The following is a 13,131-nucleotide window of genomic DNA, read 5'->3' as shown; positions in this document are numbered from 1 at the left end:
CCTGCTGTGTGTCAGCTCTATGCTGATTGTCTCACTAAAGGCTCCCCACAGGTGAGGGCAGAGATATTAGATCCATTTTACTGGTGAAGAAAGAGAGAAGAGATCCTTGTTTGGGGACCAATAAGAGCAGAATTCAAGGAGCATATCAATTTGTACAGAAAAAAAAATCACTGCATCTTAATTTTTACTAACTTATAATGGAAATAGCTTCTTCTTTGATTAAGAATGCAGGCCCATGATGGAGTAGTATTAGCAGTTCCTCAATTTGTCACCAAAATTCCCAGAGATTTGCATATCTCCTTATAGTCTTTGCAGTTATTTTGAAGTAGCATTTTGGTTATTATGACAGTTCTGAAATTATCATGGCCATTAGACTTGGCACTAGGAATGGCAGAACACATTTTTACTTAATGTGTTGGTAAAACAAAGGACCATATTACTTCAACATGAATTTGTTTACAAAAACTTACACTGGTTTCGATATACTTGGCTTTCTTTGTAATCCTACATATTTCATCTAAAGTATTTAAAAATAGTATACTGAGATGCGGTCCATAGATTTCACCATTCTGCCAACTGGGGTCAGAGTACAAAGGTTGAGAATTGCTAAAGTAGAGGTTCAGAGAGGTCCAAGTATTTTCTAACTTGATGAAATTAAGATTTGAATCCAGATCTGGGTAACTGACTAACAGAAGCTGCAGATCTTTCCAGGACCAACGGGGAGTGGAGGGATGTACTGTGAGAGGGCTCTGACTCTGGCCAAGCCCCGATGATCAAGAGAGTGAAGGCCAGGGTGAGGGGTGGCTTGAGATGGATTTTACCACCATTTAAATGACAAAAGTACTGGAGGTGTATCCTCACAATGGAATATAACATAGCAATGGAAATAAGTGGGCTATTACTGCACATAATGACTTGATCTCACAAACATAATGTTAAATCAAAGAAAGCATGCAATTTAGTCAGATAAAGCCCAAGAAATGTAAAGCTAATCTATGGGGACAGGAATGAAAACTGTGCTTGTCTGTGGAATGTGGAGACTAACTGGAAGGGGGCACAAGAAATTTTTCTGGAGTGATGGAATGTTCTAGTTCTTTATTGGATGGTGGTTACTCAGGTGTTTTTATTTATCAAAAACTCATATGATACACTTAAGTTCTGTGCATTGTTGGGAACCGGCCTGCCTGGTTTCAGGATCTGAAACCCCCCCATGGCTAAGGCTGAGTGAGTGACCTTTGGACCATAAGCCACTAAGGAGACAAAGTTTATCTCCCTGGCAGGAGCACAGCTTCTGCTCCTTTTTTCACAACTGGCCCCCAGTGTTTGATCAGTTAGCCAATGATGGGTAAGATTCCTCAAGGGGGGGAACCACCTAAGCCAGGCATGATCACATAGAGGCCCCAGGGAAGGACTTGGGGGCTATGAAGTAAGGGGCTGATGGGCCCTCACCCCCGATCCCCCTGGTTTTGACGAAGCCTGAGTCCTCAGTCTGTTTGTGAGAAGTCTCCAAGAATTCCTTGGTTATATGCCTCCTCTGCCTGACTTAAGCTTGGAAACAATGACAGAGGGTGGTGCAGCCTTGTGCTGGGAATGGCGGGCTCCCTGGGTAATTAGGCCTGAGAAGGAATATGTGAAACCCTGTGAGACCTGCTTTGCCGAGAATGCTTTTAGTTAAATGATAAGGGCCTGAGCAAAAAGTGAGTTTATGTGCCCAAAGTTCTGTAGCCTTTTAGCTGACAGACCCTGATTTAGAAGAAGCCCTAATGGTTCTTTGTATACTATCTACTGTTTACTGCCTGGCAATGATTAATAAGCGGTACCTGAACTCCTGTGCAAAACACCCAATAAAAGCCTGTCTAGGCAAGGGTCAGTGCACTCTGTCTCCCTTTGAGAGAGCTGCCCAGCCGCTCCAAGCCGCTCTCCCCTTGAGAGGGTGGTGAGGCCATTCTGAGGCTCTCTCCCCTTGAGGGAGTAGCCTTGCAGGCCCTTTTCCTCCACAGGACTCGGAAGTCTCTGTGAATTTGTCTCTTGTCTCACCCATGACGCCGCAGGCACTGCTGGTCAGTGCATGTGTCAGTGCATTTCATTTTATATACATAATACCTTAACTAGACATAACAATGATAAAAATTGCTATTTCTATTCTGCTGATGGACAAATGAAAAAAAAACTAAATAAAGAAGGACCCTATTGTCCAATCCTCTTGCTATAATGGGAAGCTGGAAGGGAAGTAAGTACCTGTGACCAGCCTAGTAATTTCTATGTGGGAAACTTCTCACTTAAATTCCTTCAAATGTATACCCACCTCACTTAGAATTAAATCAAGTTCCTACATTGTCTCACAAGTAGAATGAATAAATTAATTGTGTTATAGTCACACAAAGGAACACTATTTAACGATGAGAATAAATGAACTGCAAGTACACACTAACCATGTTTAAATCTCTCAACATAATTTTGAGCAAAGCAATCTAGATGTGAAGGAAACATAAACATGATTCCATTTATATTAATTATAAAATAGAAAAAATAATCTATGGAGTTAGAAGAATAGCGGTTACCCTTGGGAGATTCTGGTTGAAGGGGATATGTGGCCTTCTGGGATATTGATTATGTTCTGTTTACTAATCTGGGAGCTGGTTACACTGGATGGTTTTTGTAATTAAAAATAATGGAATAAGCCACTGAAACATTTAACACACCTACAAGCAAGCAGGAGTTCTGAGTTACAAATTGTGTTCTATGTAAGTGGCACTCCCCAACCCCCAGTTGTGCAGTGCTATAGATCGCCCGAAGCTTGTTGTCCCTGAATCAAATCCAGCTCATTTCCCTGACATGGAGAGGGAATCTCATATTGACTCCAATGTCACAGCACTGTCTCTGGGCCATTTCCCCATGCAGCAGAAGAACCCCTGACCCCACTTACTCAGGATCCTGCACTGAGCCTCCCACACAGTGGAATCTTTCCGGCACGGTTTTCCAGTCTTTAGCCATTTTCACCATGGCGCCTGCATCAAGGACCCCGTACCCAAAGAGGTGATTAAACTCCAGGCCGACCCCATTCCGTCGCCACTGATGAACCTCATCATGAAGCTGGTTTCGTTTTGAGGTGAGCACAGTCAGATGCTGCATGTCTCTCCATGTTAGATCTAGGCTGCAGACCAGAGGCAGAGAGAGTTTAAGAACAAGGCAAAAGGGAGGGAGAGAGAGGGAGAAAGACACAATGACTAATGTAAGGCAAAAACCCCTTGTAAGATTTGGAACATGTGTGGAACCCCCAAGTCAAGGGAGAATTTCCACGCTATTTAAAACCATTATATATATATATAAATTTATATTTTTTATAAATATATAAACTTGTCTTTTTTACTGACATTTATTTCAAATGTCATTCTAATACACACACACTGGAATGGCTAAAATGAAAAGACTGACAATACCAAGTATTGGGAAAGATGTGGAATAACTGGAACTCATGTACTTTGTTGTTAGGAATGTAAATTATTACAAACACTTTGGGAAACTATTTGGTTATGTCTTTGAACATTGTCCATATACTTAAGCTATGGTCCAGAAGTTCTTAGGTATATATCCCACAAAACCCTGTGTGTATATTCACCAGAAATATCTGCTAGAATATTCAAATGTTCAAATTGTGAAGCCCTCAAATGCCCATCCAGAGGAAAATGAATAAATCAGTTGAGGTGTATTTATAGGATGGGGAATACTATAAAGCAATAAGAATGAATGAAATATTGCTACTCTGAATAATTTGGATGAATCTTACAAATAGAATGTTAACCTATTATGGAAGCCAGACACTGAAGAGAATATATTATATTATTCTACTTGTTTAAAGTATAAAAACCGGCAAAACTAATCTGTGTTGTTAGAGGTCATGTTAATGGTTAGTATTGGTGGGGTAGGGGACACAAGGGCCTTTTGGGTGCTGGCAGTACTCTGTTTCTTGATCTGGGTGTTGGCTACATGCGTGTGTTTTATTTGTAAAAATGAGGCTGTCACTCTTCAAGGGCAAAGATAATATCTTCTACACACTTTTATTGTTAGTGTCCAGGGCATAGGGCAGCCATTGGCACATGGTTCAGTGACAAAACAAGTCTATCTGCAAATGCCATTGTTTTTGGAAATTAGTGTCTGATGTTACTTGGTGTCTGTGTTTTTCAAACTGCAAATCATGAGTAATCTGTGGGCTAGGAAATCAACTTACTGCACTTTACCTACTGGGGATGCACATAAAATCCTTCTGGTGGGGTCATTTAAAATTCCACTGCTTAGGCCATACCTCAGACCAATTAAATCAGACTTTATAGGAGTAGGACTCAGGTTTTAAAAACTGTTAACACTTCCTAGTTCATTCCAATAGAAAGCTAAGGTTGAGAACCAGTGATTTAATAGATGGGACTCTCACTGAAAAATGAATGACATGGAAAAGAAGAACAGTATACATTTCATATAATATGGAAAACTATTTTTTTATGGAACTTTTGGTGTGTGTATTGGATGTGTGCAATCCAAAATTTATTTCTCACTGAGCGTCATGGTCAAAAAAGTTGAAAAATCCATATTCTCTTCAGAATTCAAAGGACTGGAAACAACATAAGTCATTTGATGAAATTTTAACACATGCAGTGTTCATTGGTTTGAAGCTTTGAATTAGATCCCAAAATGCTTTTGTTCTTTTTATTGTATCTGTATGAGATAATGGATGTTAACTAAACATATTGTGTTAATCATTTCACAATATATGTAAGTTAAACTATCATGCTGTACACCTTAAACTTACATATATAACGCTGTATGTTAATTATATACCTATAAAACAGAAAAAATAAATAAAAAGAGAAAGTGATGTCAAGAAAGGGGAGCTAGAATGCCAAGGGAGCCAACAGTGGAGCCTGTGTTATTTCACCAAGGGGGTCTCAGACTGTGATCCTCAAAGCCCTCTGTGTAAGAATGATGTGGGGGGTACTGACAAATGCAGATTCTGGGCCTCAACCCTAGCTCTCCTGAATCAGCCTCTTGGAGGTTGTGAGCCTTTGAATTTGCACTTAAGACAACATTACGATTCTTCTGTGCATGGATATGTGAGAACATGGGTCTAAGATGGCAATTCTCAACCTTGGCTGCAAGCGAATCATACATTAAAAAAATAATATCAGACAGGACCCACAGATGTTGATTTTGTGGGCTTGTCCAATATGTAGCCAAAAGCTTAAGCAAAGCTGGTCTGGGGAGTGGTTCCTAAATTCCTGGGCAGCACTGGGATGTTTCTTAAAATCCCAGCTTTCCAGGAATGATCCTGGAGGCTCTAGATTGTGGACCTGACCTGGGCTTGGATATCCATTTTTAACGAGAATGTCAGGGCTTCCAATTATCAGGAAATTTGAGAAACTTAAGGATCTTTTAGGAAGTGGCATTTTAAGCCAAGGTCAAGGGGACAAGCAAGAGTGACTGAGTGAAAAGACAGGGAAGAAGGGAGGTTCTAGGGAAGAGAAGATTCTAGAAGTATATAGAGGTGGGAGAAAGCAAGCATTGTGCAGGTGATTAGTGTAAGTAAACAGAAGAATGCAGAAGCTCCAAGTATGACAGGGAGGGAGAATCAGGAATTGTAAGTGGGAGAGGATGACAGGGTGTTCACCCACATTAGAACACTGCTACTTTCTCTTGGTGACAGCCAGTAAAGGCAGAGGGAGATGTGATCTGATTTTTATAAACAATTCCAGAGAGAATGGACTTGAGAAGTGTGGGACTAGAAAGCAGGAGCATACTAGTCAGAGGCTGCTGCAGGAATCTGGCCAGGTATGACCATAAGGAACATATCTGGGAGCTATCACGAGGCCATGCATGAGTAAATCCTGGGTAAATTATCAATAAAAACCGTTATGTTTGTGCAGCTGGAACATTGTGGTTCCAATCATTTATAGGACTTGTGGTATTTCAGAGATAAATAATGCTAGTAGATTGGTCCTAGGCCACTCAGAGTGGGTCAGATCGCTCTGGTTTAGAGGAAGCACCCACAGAGATCAAAGTGGAACCCAGGGCTTCTAGAGGAGATGAAGGATGGTTACATATTCATTGTGAGTGGCCAGGGCTCCAAAGAAAGAGGTCACTCAGGACACTGTGGAGAAAATCTTGGACAGATGTGGCAGAGGTCTTGAGCCAGGAGAGCATGTGGCTCTTGGAAAAGCCAGTCCAAAGCCCAGGAAGAGTCTGGCCTCGTGTGTCTGAAAGAAGAGTCTTGTACCAGGGAGACTCAGGAAGCGCTGTTTCTTAAACCGCCTAAAGCTGGTCTTGGCAAGTGAATTGTATGCTTAAGATTGTTCACCTGTGTATAATCAGCAGACCTGCATCTACTGCAGAGCCCTGCACTCACCAAAATTTATAATTGGTTTACCGACTTCCTGCTAAGAAGAGTAAAGTACAAAATAATGACTTTTGTTTTGGAGTTCTGTTTGTGAGGATCACCCCTCACCACTATATTTCAGAGTTCTATTTATGGTATTAAATTCTCCTGGGCCCAGTTTTCCTTCTAATGATCAAGGCAACAAAGGGAATTCAGGAGAGAACATGCATCTTTGGAGGACTTGCAAACTGAAATGTTTAAAAAAGTTTGCAGTATTGAGGTTGGAGAAATGACTTCTGCTAACAGCTGGTAAATCCTAGAAGCCAATGGAATTTTAACTCCTCTGGTTATTGGGTTTGATCTTTATCTGAAAAGAGTAAGGTGTGTGAACCTGAGCAAGAGCTTCATTCCTCTGGACTGCTTTCTCTTTGTGCAGAAGGAATGTTTGGAATAGTAAAGATATGTTTGTTTTCTTTTAGCATTAAGATTCAGAGTCTATTCTCTAAACTCTGACAGGATTATAAACCAATTTCAAAGGCATAGATTACTTCCAGTCTGAAAAAAAAATGCATTCGCAAGTCAGGCTGGTGTTTTTCCAGTCTTTTTTTGTCTAACTACTATGAACTGTGAGAAGAAAAAAAAACCCAGTTTACTTGTTGTTCTGGTATAGCTGTGATATGCCAAACCTCATCCTGAAGAAATTGAAACTTGATTTTGTGTGTAGCTTTTGAGGAAGAGTCAATTCATTTGGCCTATTGCCTTGGGCAGAATGAATGGTGAGACCCTCAGCCCAGATGGTGGCTCTTCCAAATCCCATGGTTGGGCCAAGGGAAGACCCTGGAGTTGGAGCCCAGGATCCCTAGGGTTTAAATCTCGGGTTTGCTGTTTTTCAACCTGGTGAATTTAGATGTGACTTTAACAATCCAGGGCTCAGGGTTCCCATGTATAAAATGGGGATAAAGGCATTAGAGGTTTGCCATAGGGTGTAAATGTAGATCATTGTGTGAAAAGTAGCAAGCATGGTGCTGATCACTTAATAAAGAATTCATTATTGTTATTATTATTAATAAAATCTATATCATATACTGAGCATTAATGTAACTTAAAAGAGAATAGAACATTATTTCCTAGAAAAGTACTGGTCACAATATTTAAAAGCAAATAAAAATTTTTCAGCTTTAAGGCACATTCAACCCTCAAATAAACATATATCCAATTAAAAAATGCACTTTCCTAGAGGCGTGATTGTTTTTGAAGCAATCCTACAATGTTTCAGAAAGTCATAGGAGAACTACTGATGGTCTAGCTTTCTACTTTTTAGATAAGATAACAGAGATCCATAGGAGGTGATTGCCCACTTAGTTGCTGGAAGGTACTAGCAATTATTTCTATCATACCTATTCTCCTTCTTTATTAAGAAAACCTCAATTTTATTCAGAACCACAATATTAATCAGCTACGAAACTATATTTCCCAGCCTTCCTTGCTGTCTAGGGTGGTCATGTGATAGTTCTGGCCATTGATAAATAAGCAGAAGCCACTGGGTGGAACTTTTTGGAAAAACCTTAAAACTAGGCTAACTCAGGTGGTGGATTTCTTTTTTCCTTTTCTGCCTGAAATGTAAACACAATGACTGGGCTTCCAGCAGCATCTAGAGAACATGAATGTGGAAGGGGAGAAATCGAAAAAGAGCTGGGTTCATTGATTCCCAGTAGACCCCAAGCTTACCCTGAATTTGTTATCTTTCATATGACAGAAAAATTAACTTTCAGTTTAGTGATTGTTATTTGAATTTCATGTTTTCAATTTTGATCTAATACCAGCATCTAATCAGAGGTTGAATCTAGATATTTGCATTCTGCACAACAGCACCTATTCATAGGTTTATACAGCCATTGCCTTTCTGGGTGCCACACACCACTCCACAGATCAGCAATGGGATGGCTGCTGATGTAAATCCTGGAGTGGGGTTGAAAAGACAGATTTTTGGGACATACATCCCTAAAGATTTGTATTTGGTGACTTGGTGAACAGTAGGAAATCTATCATTTTCAAAACTCCCCCCAGCGCTCAACTTCACTAGTTATCAGGGAAATGCAAATTGAAACTACAGTGCAGTTCTTCTACACTCATAAGCGTGGCAAAGCGTAGAATACTGACAATGCCCAATATCACAGGGTTGTGGAACAAGTCTAATTTCATACACTGCTGGAAGAAGTGTCAATGGGTATATCCATTTTGGAAAGCAACTCAGCAGTATCTGCTAGAGCTGCACATATGTATTCCCCCAACTCGGTATTTTGATTCCTTAGTTAACACCCAAAAGAAATGTGCCCCTAGATTCACTAAAAGACATGTACAAGAATGTTCGTAGCAATATTGATATGGGAAACTTTGAAAAACCTCTGTTTAACCTTTATTTGCCCAGGCCCCAGGAGCCCTAGGGAGGATGATGGGGCTGTCTGGGATAAGTAAACAACAGTGCATTAGCTAGGACTGAGATTAACACCCCTGCTATTAAAAACTGAATTTAGCCTTTGTACTCTGCTTCTGCCCCATAGCTAGAACTAACTTCTGCATTCCACTTCTGTAACCCGCTTTGCTACATAGACAAGAAGACCCTGTAAACTATAAAAACCCCAAGAATTCTTTGCTCGGGGCTCAGAATTTGGATACTGACTCCTCTGGGCCCATATGCACGTTAAAATAAACCTCGTACTCCACAAACCCTCGGTGTCTGGTTGCTTCATTTTCCTGCAACAATATTACTCATCATAGCCCTAAAGTGGAAAAAACCCAGGTATCTATAATGGAGTAATATTCCACAATAAGTGTGAATGACCTATAACAACACACAATAGCATGAGGAAATGTCTCAGACTTTCAGAGTAAAAGAGCACAGACTGGCACTTAGGTAACAGTCTGCTATTTGATTTGGGTGCTGGTTACATGGATCTGTTAACCTTGTAATAAGTCATTGAGCTATACCTAATATGTGTACACTTTTCTCAGCATCTGTTATACTTTGATAATGAGTTTACATGTAAAAATCCATCCCCTGGAAGGTCAGTTTTGGAAATATTGTTCTATTGTAATTTTGGTTCCCCAAAATGGAGAAACCCCCCCACAGCTATCACTTGGTGGATGGGGGAAGCAGAGCAGGGCCATTGAGAGTTACTTTGCATATCTAAAGAACTTGGCCAGTATTTTAGTAATGCTAAAAGCTGTGTCTGCTGCTAATGGCCTGGCCATGGCTCTAACCCATGATGCAGCCCAGAGGTAGTGCCCTGGTTGCTGCACCTGTATTAACAGCTTGGCAGTGGTTCCTACATTACAGGGCCACACTTGCCCAGACCAATATGGCAGCTGAGAAAGGCAGAAGAGACCAGACTATTGGCAGGTGTAACCCATTGTGGGAGGGGTCAGAAATAGGGTTATGAAGGAAGATCTGTGCTAGGATTTAAATCCAGGTGCAGGGGCAGTCAGTCTCTCTTTCAGCCATGCTGTCTTGGCCATGCAGTTTGAAAGGTTGCAGAAGGACCCCCACCATGAGGATGTGGTTTGGATTCAGAGCAGGAGCCTAGATGATGACAGAAGCCTGGGAGAAGCTGGAATGTTAAAATGGGAATCTACCTAGGTAAGATACAGATTTCTATTTCTTTTCCTGAGAGACGGTATCTCTGGCCCGGTTTGTCAAAGGGAGGCAGGACTGTGTGTTTGTGGGTGTTTTTTTGTTTCTAAGGGGTGTTGGATTTAATGGCAGAACTCCATCATTATTTTAAATCTGTATAACTTTTGAATAAATAGTTCCTTTCTTTTTCATAAGATGCTGGCATTGGGAGTCATGCTTCTTAGCAGCAGCAGGTAACAGAACTCAGAACTTCTGTTATACTAGTCCAATATGTGGGCCACATTACTATGGATAGTTTTTTTGAGCCCAAAATGTGCCTCTTCATGACATCCGCCCCTCAAACCTAGTTCAGACCTCTAGGACAACACAGAAAGTCTGAGGTCATGGAGAGAACCCCAAATATTCACAGTTGGCAGGTAACCATGCCCCCACATCCACTAAAGAAATTCTTTGAAATTTGTTCACACTGGGAAATGTGAACAAAATTCCTTGTTACTCAAGAAGCTATTTTCAAGCATTTGTCAGAGAAGTACTTGATGAGATTTAAAAACTGGTGACTGGGCAGGACAGAAAAGGGTTTCCTTTTCTCCCTGGAGTCCTGCAGGTGGTTGTGGGGTGGTTGTTCTCCCTCTTTCAAAGTCCTGATAGGCATACACTGGGACAGGATAATTTGCTTACTGCATTCACATTGCTCTGTAAAAGTTTTGTTTCACTGTGCCTCTGGGAGGGAAAGAGGCCTCAACTGCTGTCGAACGTGTCACCAAGGACTCCCAGTTGCCTTGTTTCATGATAGAGAAGAGCTGTAGGAATGGTTCCTGGAGAGTCTTTCTCTCCTCATCCCTCTGGGCTCTCTCTTGGGACTGGCTGTTTCATGCTGACTAGTGGTTTTAACTGTGGACTACTGAAGCCCCTCTGCCCACAGGTACAGAAAGCCAGAGGTGTCTGGAGTTTACATTCCAAGCCATGATTCCCAGCCAAGGACTGGTCAGCACAAGAACATGGTAGCACAGCTCACTTGCCTCGAGGGAGAAGAAATTCTGAGGCATAAAAGTTTATACTGCAGAATTCCCCACGGGATCAGGCTGAAGCTAGAACTTCTGAAACTGCATATTTGCTTGGTGTTTCCCCATCCCTAACCTGCTTCTTCTATTTCCTTTTGGTATTTCCTGGAGTCCTTCATTAAGAAATCACTTGCAGGAATCTCATCTCAGAGTGTTTTCCAATTCAGATGATTGGTATTGTGAAGTATTTTAGGAGTGGCACCCAGACCTAAAACCTGGTCTTGAAACACCTCCTGCCAGCTATCCTCTGCTGCCTGACAATCGAGAGATTTAAATTCACGGTAACTGCTCTAAAACAAAGTGTGCCTAAGTGGTGTCTGCTCTGTAAGGCTATCTACAAATGTGTGCTCAAGAAAACTGGTGCAGAACCCATCAGTCTGTCCAGAGATCTAGTGGCCTTGCTCTATCACTTTGATTTATTTAGGTTGTCCCTTTGCATATGTATTGCCCCAGGCAAGTGGATTTTTGTTTGCCAAAATCCAAGGAGACTTTGAGTCAAGTTCTGTCCTTTTACATTTAAAAGGAAACCAGAAATGCCCTCTTGCTTTTGGAGCACTCTTGCTCCCTGAGTTCTGCCAGACTAAGCAGCAGGCAGCAGGCTCACTTTGACTGCTCCCAGCTGGAGTGAGCAAAGCCAGTGCAGGCTCCAGGGCCCAGCAAGCTCTGAGATTAAGAGTTCATGTTCAGGAATGCATGTAATCTGTGACTAAGTTTTGATCTCTGCACTTACTAGGAACTCTTTGACCAGTGTCCATCTCTTGATGTCCTAAAATTTCCACCTGACTTTTGTTAAAAGAATTAAAGTTTGACTTGGTCCAAAGAGAGGAGTCACTCCCAATTTTGGGCTTTATCTGTAAAAGGAGGATGATTATGCATTTTTTGGCTTGAAAGCAGAGGGTTGGACTAGATAGTCTTTCAAAGTCCCTTCGTAGTCTAGGAAGTAATTCCTGCCTCTTCTACAAATCAAAAAATGCATATATGAAGAGAGATAAGCAGGGCTGCCTGGAGATTGAAGCTCAAAGCTCTAGTTGCCTAGTGACAAGCTGAGGGGCCAGGGTTGGGGACACAGCTCAGCTTCGCCAGGAGTATGAATCCAACTTCTCACAAATTGCTGGTGCTGAATTCTCACACAAATTCCTATATGGTGGGTATTTGCACTCACACTGAGTGCATGGTGCCTGAAATCCATATGTTCATTGCTCAAACACAAGGCTAGCCTCTGGTTTGTACTAAGAGAATATCAAATAGCAGGTAAGCGAGTGCCTCACCTGATATTTACATCCAAGGTGTGGCCAGCAATAGTGATATGTGGCCTCTCTGTGGGATGGCATGAACAGAGAGGATAGTAGCCTCTTACTTGTAGCTTGGAAAGTTTTCCAGTAAAGCCCATTTTTTGGTCTATATTAGGTGACTTTGACTATCTTGTGTCAGTATTAAAAAGTGGATTCAGCCCTGGCTGGCATAGCTCAGTGGATTGAGCGCGGGCCTGTGAGCCAGAGTATCATGGTTCGATTCCCAGTTAGGGCACATGTCTGGGTTGCAGGCCAGTTCCCAGCAGGGGATGCATGAGAGGCAACCATATATTGATAGTTCTCTCCCTCTCTCCTTCCCTTCCCCTCTAAAAATAAATAAATGAATAAAATATTTTAAAAAAGTGGATTCACCTTATAAGTTAACAAATCTTGAGTGGGAGCACCCTGTTTGACACATATTCTGAAATACCTTGGTAGATACCCAACTTGGCAATAGTTTCTTTTTTCATTTAGCTGATTGTATTACTGGAGTAAAATAGCCAAACGATAAAAAGAGGTTCTTGATCAGACGAGATCGGGTGAGTTCAGGGTGGTATGGCCATAGACAAGAGAGGTTCTTATAATGAAAAAAATATCTTCATACTCCCATTTGGTACCTGAGTAAATGACTGATATGTGTGGTTGGGTGTTGGGGTCATGTACTGTCCTAGGGATGTACTCTCCTAAGGGCTATTGCATCAACATTTCTTTTCCCTTCAGGAAGGAATGGCACTCTCAAAGGAGGAATAAATAGGTTCAGTTAAAGCTTGCCAAAAGGACAGG

General features: G+C 41.5%; 1 protein-coding gene across 1 annotated transcript in view; it reads right to left on the bottom strand.

Annotated features, from left to right (window-relative positions):
- PCSK2 (proprotein convertase subtilisin/kexin type 2) overlaps positions 1 to 13,131 on the bottom strand; it is a 371,029-nt gene that overhangs the window by 12,819 nt on the left and 345,079 nt on the right. The window contains exon 11 of the mRNA XM_053670931.1: positions 2,927 to 3,154. Within this exon, the coding sequence (XP_053526906.1) occupies positions 2,927 to 3,154 (228 nt within the window). The remainder of the gene's footprint in view (positions 1 to 2,926; positions 3,155 to 13,131) is intronic.

Source organism: Artibeus jamaicensis, unplaced genomic scaffold, assembly GCF_021234435.1.
Source record: "Artibeus jamaicensis isolate MK-2021 breed Jamaican fruit bat unplaced genomic scaffold, CSHL_Jam_final contig_65, whole genome shotgun sequence".
Lineage (NCBI taxonomy): Eukaryota > Metazoa > Chordata > Mammalia > Chiroptera > Phyllostomidae > Artibeus > Artibeus jamaicensis.
Note: the sequence above shows the minus strand (reverse complement) of the source record. Positions and strands in the feature narration are given on the sequence as shown.